Source organism: Pogoniulus pusillus, chromosome 31 (genome assembly GCF_015220805.1).
Source record: "Pogoniulus pusillus isolate bPogPus1 chromosome 31, bPogPus1.pri, whole genome shotgun sequence".
NCBI lineage: Eukaryota > Metazoa > Chordata > Aves > Piciformes > Lybiidae > Pogoniulus > Pogoniulus pusillus.
Window position 1 is genome coordinate 1,743,957 of NC_087294.1, and position 14,044 is coordinate 1,758,000.

At 42.1% G+C, this 14,044-nt stretch overlaps 1 protein-coding gene across 3 annotated transcripts in view; it reads right to left on the minus strand.

Annotated features, from left to right (window-relative positions):
• Positions 1 to 915: 915 nt before the first annotated feature.
• RGS17 (regulator of G protein signaling 17) overlaps positions 916 to 14,044 on the minus strand; it is a 96,930-nt gene continuing 83,801 nt past the window's right edge. For all 3 annotated transcript variants that reach the window (XM_064169478.1, XM_064169477.1, XM_064169476.1), the window contains exons 4-5: positions 13,112 to 13,346; positions 916 to 6,647 (exon numbers count right to left, since the gene is read on the minus strand). In XM_064169478.1, the coding sequence (XP_064025548.1) occupies positions 6,459 to 6,647; positions 13,112 to 13,346 (424 nt within the window). In that variant the 3' untranslated portion in view covers positions 916 to 6,458. The remainder of the gene's footprint in view (positions 6,648 to 13,111; positions 13,347 to 14,044) is intronic.

A 14,044-nucleotide genomic window follows, 5' to 3' on the forward strand; every position in this document is an offset into this window, starting at 1 on the left:
TGTCCCTCCTAAACTGGGAGGCCAGAACTGAACACAGGACTCAAGGTGTGGTCTAACCAGTGCAGAGTACAGGGGCAGAATGACCTCCCTGCTCCTGCTGGCCACACCATTCCTGATGCAGGCCAGGATGCCACTGGCTCTCTTGGCCACCTGGGCACACTGCTGGCTCATGTTCAGGTGGGTATCAATCAGCACCCCCAGATCCCTCTCTGTCTGGCTGCTCTCCAGCCACTCCGACCCCAGCCTGTATCTCTGCATGGGGTTGCTGTGGCCAAAGTGCAGCACCCTGCACTTGGAGCTATTGAACCCCATCCCATTGGACTCTGCCCATCTGTCCAGGCGGTCAAGGTCCCGCTGCAGAGCCCTTCTACCCTCCAACCCAGCCACATCTGCCCTCAGGTTAGTGTCATCTGCAAACTTGCTGATGATTGACTCCATGCCCTCATCCAGATCATCTATGAAGATGTTAAAGAGGATGGGGCCCAGCACTGACCCCTGAGGGACACCGCTAGTGACGGGCAGGCTCACAGGAAGATGGCCGGGCGAGGCAGTGGTGGCGGCGCGGAGCAGCGGAGGCTGCGGCGTTGTGATTTCAGACAACTGGCCTGGATACAGTCTGGATTTGTTCACTTATCCACAGCACTACTATGGGGATCTGGAATATGTGCTTATACCTCATGGCATCATTGTTGACAGAACAGAACAATTGGCCAATGATATTGTGCAAGATATTGGAGACAATGATATTGTGGCTCTCTGTGTCCTCAAAGGTGGCTACAAGTTCTGTGCTGACCTCGTGGAGCACATTAAAAATCTCAGCAGGAATTCAGAAAGGTTCATTTCCATGAAAGTCGAGTTTGTTAGACTGAAAGTTTTAGAGAACATCATTAATGAAATTCTTGGGTAAATTCAAACCAGTTTGAGGAATATACTTTATTATAGAAATGTGCAACTATCCATAAAATTGTATTAGGCAGTGTTTTATATTACAATCATTGGAGAAGTCAAAGGTGAGTCTTTTGCTTCTGCCTTTGTTTATGTCTTAACAGAACTAGTTAATCATACTTTACAAGTAAATTACACTGGTGGAATAACAGTAACTTCCATGTGATACATTAATAAATTGTTATCTTCATGAAAGTAGTATAAAAATAAAGAGTAATGCTCACACAGCTATGTAGTTTGTAACCAGGAATGAAAACTTGGATGTTTTATTCCGTTGTGGAAATCCGAAGATAAGACAGTCAGTGTGAGAATTTGTTCTTTGCAATACTACACATTCAAGGTAATGGTTGGATGAAAACATTTTCCTATGACTGTAAATGCAACACATTGAATAAAATTTATTGGCAAAATACACTGTACCAATAATACAAAAGCAATCATACTTGAAGGGTTTTGCAGACAATGTACACTCTCTGTGGTCAGTCTGATTCTGATAAACAGCCCAGGCCAGCGCTTAGGAAATCTCACTCACAAAAATCTTCCCTTGCACTCACTGCTGCCTGACCTGAAGCTGCCTTTCAGAAGGGTAAAGGAAAAAATACCAAATATTTGCACTTCATAGACTAGATATTTTGGCATTCTGCATCAGTGAAGAAATATGAGAGTCTTAATGGCTGTGTGAACCCCACTTGTGAGAGGAGCACACAGAATTGAGGAAATTCAGTTAGTGATTTCAAGTAAAGCTTTTTAGAAGAAAGTAGTATGTCAATGGCTGATGCTTAGCCTTTGAATCATCTGGGTTGTACCTCGGCTTTAAATTGGAGGGATGAATTTCCGTGGAGTGACTTTATGGATCAAGGAAGAGACAAAATCTATCTCTTGGTCTAACATTAAAGTAACACACAGACAATGTTTATGTCAGTTTTTTTCCTGCTGATTTTGGCACCGTTATCAGTTTGTTCCTTCATCTCACAAACATCACTTCTACTGCTGGCAGAAGTATTCAAAACCTGTCTGAATGAGGCTGATGTTTTGACACTGCAAATGTACTCAAGAGTATTGGTGAACATGACTGGACCTTTGTCACTGCAGCCATGTCCCAGGATGTGCTGCAGTGCTGCTCTTGGGTGTCTCAAAAAATAATAGCACTGTGGGCCGAGAACAGCCCTGGTTTGAAATCGGTTTGAACATGATTCAAATCAGCTAGGAGCAGACATTGAAGCTGTCTGTGTGCAGTCTTCATTTTTTGCTTTGCTGGATTTGGCAAGGACTCGGGCTGTTGTTGGCTTGGTTGATGCCACTGGGAGCAGGCTCACAAACATTGAGCTTTACTTCTTGTAGGGTACAGTCACTTAGGTTAAAAGACTTGTATCAGCTTTGATTGCTCTTGAATTGGCATTGTGGAATACTTAGTGGCTTTTGCAAGCACTTACTGCTTACAGAAGCTGCTGGTTCCTGAGCAGCCTCATGGTATGGGCAGTCTATCAAGCTGCTCACACTGAAAGAGCCCCTCACCATTTTTAGATACTGGTTCCACAGGCGGATGCTCCTTGTGATCAAATTTGCTGCCTTGGGGAGGAAGTGTGGCACCAGGTGACATCTTAAACCCTGTCTGTTAGACCCAGGCACTTTAGCCTGCTTTTAAATTAAAACAGAGCAATTACTAGCTAAAATCCAGTTTGTGTTCACTCTCTGTTGTCCCACAAATGGATTAGGTGGACTTCACAATTGCTCAAGCAAGTTGTAGATGGGCTGTAGACCTGGAAGTGCCACGTGCCACAGTTCCATGCTGCCTGGGCTCATCTGGTTTACAAGCTGCCCAGCCACCTGTGTCATTGACTTGTCTTTTCTTCATCATACTTTTAGTCATATGTGCCTTCAGACTAATATAAATGCTCTTAATGCTACCTGCATGTTTCTTTTCATCTTGGGTATCCCAAACTGTTTTCAGCTCAGATGTATGGAAGTTGACTGTAAACAGCTAGGCTGAACACAAGCATAATACAGTATATATTCAGTTTCTTTGAAACCTAAAGCTCAGGAGTACACACAAGTGTTTTGCTTGTTAGTGGTCATTTGGTGTTTGGCTCTATTTGACAGAAAAGATGAAACAGTTGGAAAAAGTGACAAAAGCATCACATTTTTTGTAGTGCACTTGCTATATACATTCTCATGAACAACTGAAATACAAGTTAGATACATACTTATTTTATTCCAGGCTGTAGAATAAGTGTATTTAGGCATTTTTTCAAAGGGTATTGTACACTGCATGCACAATAAATCAGTTTCATAATTTAACCATTTTACAGTTTGTGTTCAAAGAACTGTCTGATAGGCAATGAGATCATGTTACAGGTTGTCCATTTGGACCATATAGGTTTTTTCTTTTAAAAAATAATAAAAAATTGGGAAGCCCAAACTGATAGATGAAATTATTATTAAACATCTTAATATGAGCATTTTCTCCAAGAAAGAAACTTCACATCTTATTTTCTTTTTTTTTAATCCCTCCAAATAGAGGTTTTAAGACAAGAAACTTTGAACGTGATTTCATTGCAGTAGTACTCTGAAGACTGGTGTAATACTTTTCAAAATGGTGCAACACTTCCAAACACAGGTTTTGGAATCTTAAGCTAGATGTCAAGCTAACATTTTAGGGCCTGCACATTTAGCTTTAAAACTGCCCATGAAAGGATGACTTGTCTATGTTGACAAGAACTTCTACCTGCATGAAATATCTTATAAAGATAGCTTAAGACTAGCAGGTTACCATCAAATAATAACATCAAGATTTTTCAAGTCTACATCTGTAAAGACATATGCATGCACTTTTGCCTCTTGCACATTGTTTAGCTGTGTGACTTAAATGTTTTGTGCCTCAAACACCAACAAAGTTGAAATTACACTATGTAAATATATACATATATGATGCCGTATATGTTTAGTACCACAGCAAATAGAACTGTAATCAAATGATACTAGACATATGTAGGACCATAGTTAAATTTCAGCTAAGAAAAAAAGCCAGAAATTGATTTATTTTTCTAACAGCATTTCACAGTAGAAGGTGGCAGTCCTTTCTCAGTGAATTTCCCCCCCTCAGGATTTGTAAACATCATAGCTCTTATTCTACCAGTAAAATAATTGAATATTTTATTCATAATGGCAAGTAGCTAACCAACATGAATAAAGTTGTCATAACACAGCAACACTTTCAGACAAAACAGGTATTTATTAAAAGAAACATTTATAAATATTTCTTCTTGCATTTTATACTACATTTTCATAAATAACAATATTTAAAAGTGCTGAATATGGTAGGATAGTCAGCAACGCCACTGTAAACAGATTTGTTTTTCACTTTGCAGAGTTTTTCTTGTAGATCCCATTTTGTCAGACACTACAACAGTTAAAATATTTGCATAGGGAATAGAGAATAGCCCTTTTAATCTTCTCCTGAATTCTGTGTAAATTACAAAACCAAATGAGTTTAAGAAACAGTTTGTTAAATTGTTTGTATATATATATCCAAAAAAAGCACACAGGTTTCAAGTAAAAAGAATGATTAAAAAAATTCCCCAAACTTGCTATTTTTAAACATGTTCAATCAATTAAAAAAATGAGAGGTAGTAAAACAAAGGAAAAAATAAGCCCCAGAAGATAAAACTAAGACCTGCGTCCTACCAGTTACTGTATAGCAGCAGACCTGCCTTTGCAGCAGCAGCTGCAGCAAGAGCTGGCACCCAAGGTTACCTGCAAGGTGTAACTGGGTGGATGCAGCCAAGTGTGTTGGGGCTAGATTCCACTCAAGGACACAACTGCCAGACCTTCCAGTTCCATTGGAAGCAACCAGCTTATGCACATTTAGTCCTATGTAAATGAGAAGAGCCTTGCCTCTTAAGTCTTAGTATAAGACCAGAGTTGTCAGTATTAAATATATATATACACACACATAAATATATATATATATTTAACAAGTATTCAAAGCCATTTATTGGTATGTCCTTAACACTTTGTGAGGAATGCTAGCACTCCTTTTGATTGTATGTTGTATATGTATGGAGATATTTATTATTTTAATTCTGAGTCACTGTCTCTAAACATCAAAATGCATCCTAAAATTGGACATGTTTTGATAAAAAGGCCAAGTGAACACCTCTTAAAAACACCATGGCAGCCAAGTGATAGGAGTACTGTGCTGCCTTAGCTCTGATGAAGGGCTCAGTGCAGGATTCTTACCCAGGAAAGACACCCGTTGAATTTTCATATGGATTTTGCTTGGGTAAGGACTGCAGGTTTAGAAGCCCTTGAAGTTTGGTTTAATATTACTCTCAAACGCCCTTGTTTTCAAGGAGTTACTCAAAATCAATGAGGCTAGAAGCTAAGATAAATCTTCTCTAAGCCACCAACTTGTAAAACATTACTATAAAAACATTTTTTTAACTGGATTTATCTTTCCAAAAAAAAAAAAACAAACCCAAAACCAACCCAACAAACCCCAAAACACCTTACAGGACAGATGCAATTCATCAAAATGTTCTAAAATGCTCTAAAATGCTACATGTAGGCAATCTTTTATGAAATTTCTTTATTAAAAAAACTAAATTATCAAGCTTTTTGTGGTTTTGTCGCTGTGGTTTTGTTTTCTTTCTGAAGTACATAACATTATACAACAGTGTTAGAACTGGGTAGCCAGTCTTTAATAAATCAATTACAGTAACTGACATCTGAAATGTACATTGAAAATCTTTGTTCTTTTAACAATTAAACAACATCAGCGCATAGATTGTGTCACTCAGATATGGATCCCTTTAAGTGGTTTGTGCTTTTTTTTTTCCTGCCCTTTTTTTTTTTCCTAGTTTTGGCAGTGGACAACCAGAGGAATCCTCCACTTGATTGAGTTTAAATAAACAGTGATAAATAGCTCTTTTTTTTCTGTACAGAAATATTGGCTTCAAAAAGTCAGTGTATTGTACTCAGTAGAGCATATGAGTAATGCTACACCTTAAAAATTGGCTTTTTTTTCAGTTAGTGATGTTAAAAAATGCAAGCCTCTTTGTGGTTTGCTGCAATTGTTTATATGTACCATAAGACTGTATTGCACAAAAAAAGTCCTTAAATACAGATATAATTTATGTTATTGGATTAAATATTGCAACAACTAAGTGGTAAGTGAAGCAGTTTTACCTTGCACATGCAGTGTGAGGATACACAAGGAGAATGTTCGTAAAACTACAAATACATCACTGCAATCTTGACTGCAGTAGGGTGAAAGGAGTGTGAAACAAAGGTATTTTGGCAAATCCATTGTTCCCCTCCCACGCCTTCTTGAGCAAGGAGGACCTTGGTAAAAATGTAGACAGAGACCATAATACATATTTGTTTTCTTCACAGTAGCCTGAGTAGAGCTAAACTGTAGTTCTCCAGGAACCCAGCTCCAGATGTTATTAAACTACTCTTCTTCCATCCCACCCACCCCCAAAAAATCAAGTTATTTTGTTTGAAAATGAAAACTAAGTTTCAGAAGTAGAGCCTGTAATACTTTCAACAAGAGACTTATAAATCTGAGAGTTCAAAAACCTTGGAAAAGAGTCTCTGTGCATTAGGGTGTATATCTGGAGCTGGGCATCTTCATACATGTGAGGGCTGGGATCCAACAAGTTTCTGTTGATCACTTCTCTCACCCGGGAGTCAAGACTAACCTGAAGATGAGAACAGAGTCACATTAAACAGCAAGATCAGAAGGACTGTTACACGTATCTTGAATCCTCAGGGCTGCATTGGCCACGCCAAGTTTATCAGCTTTTCAAGTAATGCCCTGTGCTTCTTTTAGAGCCACCACACAATTACCATCTGAGACTTGGTCTTTGCATCCATCTTAATATCAGCAAGATGAAATGCAGACATACAACAGAACAAATACAGTGCAAGTAAATAAAGCTCTGCAGCAACCTGTATTTACCAAAATAGTTTTTAAACAAAAAAAACCCAGAACAAACAACAACTTTTTTACATATTTAAAATTATTTCTCTGAAATGAATGTTGCACGACTCTCACTCAGAGAACTAAAAGGTTGGCTTTTTTTCTTGGCCACCTGTTGCTAAATCTTTGGAAGCTTTCCATTCAGCATTGTCATCTGTCTGTCATACATTTCATTTCATTAGCTTTTTTTTCCCCCTCCCAGGCACTTGTTACTCACAAATTACACAGAGTTAATGTTTTAGTAACTTTAATCTCCCCATTATTATCAATGATTTAAAGTTTTTTTCCTTCAAGAGCTTTTAGCAACTGATAATTTATACTTGCATGATATTTTATGTCCATATTGAAGCTGTTAGCAACTTTCAGTTCTAGCCTCTCATTTATTTTCCATTTGTAATGAAGTCCTGTGCCTAGGCAGAAAAGGGCATGTTATGCCTGGGACTAATGCACAGATGATTTTAGAATCTCACTTAGAAGTCTGAGTGAATGTACAGCTAATATATAGAATGCTCTAAAACCAGCAAAATGTATGCTTTCTGGATTAAATGAAATGGAAGAGTGTTGGAGAACACGTTCGGTGGAGCACTATGGGAAGATGACTCTTTGCTCACCAATATGGTTAGATGGTCAAATCCACTTTATTTCCGTGATACAGTGACTTATATGCATTCCAGCAAGAGGTGTGCTCCACCAAGATTGGTTACAGTCAGAGGGTCCAGAGTTACTTGTAAGGCATCAATAGGTCAGCATCCCATAACAATCTGAGGGTCAGCCTCTGGGGCTGGCTAAACTCTGCCCACCTGCAGCTGCACTCCACCCCCTGCAGCTGCATGTGGGGGGAAGCTACCCTGTGCCTGCTATCTAAACTCCCAAGATGGATTCAAGGACATTCCCAGCACGGGTTGCTCATTGTTTATCAATTCTTGTGTGCTCTGCTAACAAGAATTTCTCCAACAGAAGAGTTTATTCGGCTAAGAAGGCAAATGCTAAAACACTCAGTGGAGAAATACTAAGCATAGATCAGTTAAGCTATTGTGATTTACACTACACTGTAGTCTGACCCTACTAATCTGTAACCATCTAAATAGATATTCATATTGTCTGAAGAACTGAATTCAGCTCTGGAAAGCAACATGTGCTAAGACTCCATGATATGTAGAGGATGCTAACTGTGATGCAAACTCAGCACCTGGGTGGATATATGACCTTGTGCATTTTCACATGAGGTAAACCAAAGTATTTGGAAGTACAGAGGTATGGTATGATACTGTGCAATAAATACAGAACTTAATGATAGCTTCAGGATCAGCTGTAGAATCTGGCACTGCTGGTTTGGTAGCATGTTGGACTATGTTGCTGCCACAGCCTACAAGGTCTTTCACCTTCAGCATTTGCCGTTACTTGGTTATTGGTCAAAGGCACGACTTTGATGCTGCCTAACTGTGAGTAAGCTGTTACCTATTCATGCAGCAAACTGTGCCTATTACTCAAGCACCCTGTCTCTGCAGAACATCCATTATTTTAGGCTGGGGTCGGAGTGGCTGGAGAGCAGCCAAACAGAAAGGGATCTGGGGGTGCTGATCGATACCCGCCTGAACATGAGCCAGCAGTGTGCCCAGGTGGCCAAGAGAGCCAGTGGCATCCTGGCCTGCATCAGGAATGGTGTGGTCAGCAGGAGCAGGGAGGTCATTCTGCCCCTGTACTCTGCACTGGTTAGACCTCACCTTGAGTACTGTGTTCAGTTCTGGGCCCCCCAGTTTAGGAGGGACATTGAGATGCTTGAGCGTGTCCAGAGAAGGGTGACGAGGCTGGGGAGAGGCCTTGAGCACAGCCCTACGAGGAGAGGCTGAGGGAGCTGGGATTGGTTAGCCTGGAGAAGAGGAGGCTCAGGGGAGACCTTATTGCTGTCTACAACTACCTGAGGGGTGGTTGTGGCCAGGGGGAGGTTGCTCTCTTCTCTCAGGTGGCCAGCACCAGAACGAGAGGACACAGCCTCAGGCTGTGCCAGGGGAGATTTAGGCTTGAGGTGAGGAGAAAGTTCTTCCCTGAGAGAGTCATTGGACACTGGAATGGGCTGCCCGGGGAGGTGGTGGAGTCGCCATCCCTGGAGCTGTTCAAGGCAAGGTTGGACGTGGCACTTGGTGCCATTGTCTAGCCTTGAGCTCTGTGGTAAAGGGTTGGACTTGATGATCCATGAGGTCTCTTCCAACCCTGATGATACTGTGATGCCTGCTTCATGTGTACCTTCCACCCAAATGCTAATCACTACACCTGTATGCCACTCCCCAGGGTGCAGCAGGTGTCTCACCTGTACATAGCCCTTTCAGAATGGCAGCAGTGGGCGCTGCATCAGCTGCCATCAATAGCTTCCCCCTTTCCTAACCTGGTGCTTCCTCTCTCTTGTGTTGCCATGGCTGGCTGGGCAGCCCTACAGCTAGCCAAGTTAAGCAGTATTTATTTTCTGTGGGTTTTTCTTTAACTAATATAGGATTTTTTTCTGATTGAGTTAATTGTCTAACTAATGTATGGACTGGCGAGGCAGCTTCGCCATAAGTCCAACAGCATGCAGAGGTGTAGCCTTACAGTAGTTTTGAGAGGCAGTGCTGCAGCCATGCATCTTCAGAATTCGTTTAAACAGATTTAGATTGTAGAGCATTGCATTTCTGTAGCATAGAAATGACTGAGATTTAAGCAGTTCTCCCCCAACACATGCACATATCTTAGCAAAAATAGTTGGTCCAGCTAATTAATTCATTCTTCATTATCAAATGTGAGAGCTGGGATTAAAAGCTAAATTTGTCAGGATGGAGTGGGGGTTTGTGCCATTGAACACAATTTCACTTACATTAAAAAAAATAGTTGTGGAGCTATTCATTTGAATGGAAGTTTTTCAGTGACTCCCTAAAACCAGATGACAAAACTAGTTGGAATTACTAATGGTATTTCCCTGCTAAACAGATGAAAATAAAGTATCTCTTTAGAGCACTAAGACTTGCCTCAATAACTTCAACACCGAACAAGACATGCTAAATATTTCAGCTCTTATGCCAAAAGATAATATATGGAATGACACACGTGGATGAATATGAAATTTCGAGCTCTTGTACTGATCTAAAGCATTGCAAACAGTTCTTATTTGCCTTGCAAGATTTCCATCAGGGACAGGAGCAACTGGATTCATGACATCCATGCATGCCCAGTGCAACAGGTTAGTGAGCAGTTTTAAATGCTAAACCAAAGGACACTTAGTGTTTGATTTTTAACTGATGGATGACCTAGGCTTAAAAGGACAACTGAGCATTCAGCTCATACATACATGCACTAGAGACTTTCATTTCACATTATATTATGTTATGTAACATTATATTACATTATCACAGAATTAACCAGGCTGGAAAAGACCTCTGAGATCATCAAGTCCAATCTATTATCCAGTGCCATCTAATCAAATAAACCATGGCACTAAGTGCCATATCCAGGCTCTTTCTAAACACTTCCAGGGACAGTGAGTCTACCACCTCCCTGGGCAGTCCATTCCAGTGGCAAATCATTCCTTTTGTGAATTTTCTTTTCCTAACATCCAGTCTAAACCTCCCCTGGTGCAGCTCAAGACAGTGTCCTCTTGTTCTGTCACTGATTGCTTGGGAGAAGAGACCAACCCCCACCTGACTAAAACCTTCTTTAAGATAGCTGTACAGAGCAATAAGGTCTCCCTTATAGAGATTGATTTGCTACTATTTAAGCAACTGGAAGCTGCCTCAAGATCACCTGCCCTTGTTATTGTGGGCAACTTTAACCTACCAGACATCTGCTGGGACTTAAACACTGCAGAGAAGAGGCAGCCTAGAAGGTTTCTAGAATGTGTGGAAGACAACTTCTTATCCCAGCTGTTACGTGAGCCTACCAGGGGGGCAGCCCTGCTTGGCCTGCTGCTCACAAATAGAGAGGGGCTGGTAGGGGATGTGGTGGTTGGAGGCTGCCTGAGGTCCAGTGACCATGAAATTACAGAGTGTTCAATACATGGAGAAACCAGGAGGGCATCAACAGAACCTCCACACTGGACTGCCCAAGGGCTGACTGCAGCCAAACTAATTCAGAAAGTTCCTTGGGAAAAAGCCCTTAGAAACAAAGGGGTCCAGGCAGGTTGGACCTGCTTCAAGAGAGAACTCCTGCAGGCACAGGAGCAGCTGTGCCATTGAGCCGGCAGAGGAGCCGAGGAGGGAGGCAGCCAGGCTGGATGGGCAGGGAGCTGCTGAAGGAATTAAAGACAAAAAAGAGAGTGTATCACCTTTGGAAAAGAGGGGAGGTGTCCCAGGAGAAGTTCAAGGACACTGGTAAGTCTTGTAGGAAAAAAATGAGAGGCAAAAGCCCATTTGGAGCTTAGGCTGCCACTGGTGGTAAGAAGAATAAAAAATGTTTCTGTAAGTATATGAATGGCAGAGAAGGGCCAAGGACAACCTCCAGTCCTTGTTAGATAGAGAGGGAATAGAGTGACAAAGGATGAGGAAAAGGCAGAGGTGCTTAACACCTTCTTTGCCTCAATCTTCACTAGTGGGACAGGTTATCTCCAGGACAGCTGGACTCCTGAGCTGGCAGATGGGAGTCAGGGACCAGTATAGTCCCCCTCTAATCCATGAGGAAGAAGTAAGGGACCTGCTAAGACACCTGGATCCTCACAAGTCCATGGGACCGGATGGGATCCACCCTAGGGTGCTGAGAGAGCTGGCAGCTGAGCTGGCCAAGCCACTCTCCATCATTTATCAGCAGTCCTGGCTCACTGGAGAGGTCCCCAGAGACTGGAAGCTGCCAATGTGATACCCATCCACAGAAAGGGTCGTAAGGAGGAGCCAGAAATCTACAGACCTGTGAGCCTGACCTCAGTGCCAGGCAAGGGCATGGAACAGGTCCTTTTGAGTGCCATCACAAAGCACCTACAGGATGGCCAAGGGATCAGCATGGGTTTAGGAAGGGCAGGTCCTGCCTCACCAACCTGATCTCCTTTTATGATCAGGTTCCTGCCTGGTGAATGTGGGGAAAGCTGTGGATGTAGTCTACCTCGACTGCAGCAAAGCCTTTGACACTGTCTGCCACAAGAAGCTCCTGGCCAAGCTGGCAGCTCATGGTTTGGACAGATTCACTGGGTCAAAAACTGGCTGGATGGCAGAGCCCAGAGAGTGGTGGTGAATGGTGCCACATCCAGTTGGCAGCTGGCACTAGTGGTGTGCCCCAGGGATCAGTGCTGGGCCCAATCCTGTTCAATATCTTTATTGATGATCTGAACGAGGGCATTGAGTCCAGCATCAGGAAGTTTGCAGATGACACCAAGCTAGGAGCAGGTGTGGATCTGTTGGAGGGTAGGAGAGCCCTGCAGAGGGACCTGGGATGAGACTGAACAAGGCCAAGTGCAGCATTCTGCACTTTGGCCACAACAACCCCAAGCAGCACTACAGGCTGGGGACAGAGTGGCTGGAGAGCAGCCAGGAAAAAAGGGACCTGGAGTAGAAAGTCAGATGTAATTCACAGAGACAAGGCAAAGGAGCTAAAGGTACATGACATGACTTAAGAAATTCTCTTCTATAGTGCTTACATATACCTTTCTGTGCCAAAACATGTTTTGATAGAGGATGTTTTTTCTTCACTCCAGGTGAAGACAATTGAGAATTTGTCTATTTCAGGTTAAGGGTTGAAGAAAATCTTGCGTCATTTCCTAGCTACTGTTGTACCTTTCATTAGAGAAAATACAGGGTCTCCATTTCTGTGCTCTCACATAGGAACAACCAGTGCAGACTTGGATTTTCTCCCAGACAGCTGTTGCAGCAGATAAATCTATAACGACTCTGATTTAAGTTCCTTATTTTGGGCCCCTTTTCTCCAGAAGTCTATTTGCATTCCTTCCTTTCTCTGGCAGGCATATACCACTGCTAAAGAAACATGCCTATCTCTTGGCCTTCTCTCACTGGAGTTTCTTAAGGCTACAGAGAGCTCTGAGGTGTTGTGGCCCGCAATGCTAAATGGCCTGGCAGCTGTGTCTCTACTTTTTCTGTCTCTTTCCTAACTTAAGTCCATACTAAGACTTGGAACTGACAGATCAGGCAGACTTTCAGACCCTTCATCTGACACCCAGAGTATAGCACTTTTCCTCTGGAATAGCAGAAAGTGCAACTGTAACAGTGACAGCTTTACCTCTTTTGGAGATAGTATAGAAATGTAATCTTCATATATAAGTCTTGCTTTTTCTTCAATGACTTTCTTGTTCTGTTCCTTCTTTAGATCTTCACATGCAAGCCAGAAAAGCAGGTTCTCCTCACTGTACTCTGTTCGAAGAAACTCTCTGAAAAGGTTCCTCCCAGCTGGTGTTTTCATCATCTTGTCAAAATTCTGAGCCCAAGACAAAATTTCATCTGCAGTAGGGTTTTGGCTGCAAAAGCAAAGCACCATTACAAACATGCTTCTATTTTTGTAGCAGTGTTTACATACATTCGTCCAAAAATTCTCCTTTCCACTGCACTATAGTCCAGAATGAAAACTGGAAGCAAGAAGGCTTCTGCAGTGACAGGGAAACTCTGTTCACCCTTCACTTGCACATTCGTTACCTCGATAGCCTGCTAAATGTGCTTAATGTTACAAGCTGTGCACTTGACTTTCTACATGGTTTCTACTAGTACTGGTAGCCATCAGAGCCAAAGACAAGATTCCACAATAGCACTGAATTCCTGCTTCTAGAGGTAAAAGCAGCTGTGATTTCGGGGAGATGGCAATAGACTTCCTTTCATAGAGGATTTAGATGCCACTTTATGACCCTGCCTGCATCTGATGGTGTTTGGCTAGTCACTGCCTGACACAGGATTTGATTCAGGAAAAATAAAGGCTCTGGGAAGCCAAGAGCATACTAATGAAGCCCAACAAAATAGTAATTCAGTGAGCACTTAAATTAGCATATTTCTCTATGCTTGCACCTAACTGTTGCTAAGCTTCCCTCTACTTGGTGCTATTGACCTGAATGATGATCTATTGGCAAGAGGTGTGATGGATGTTGCTGGCAAAGTCCTTATTCCCATTTTCTGAAGGAAACCATTTGTGGCTTGTAACAGTGGATGAGTGATCAGAAGACTGACT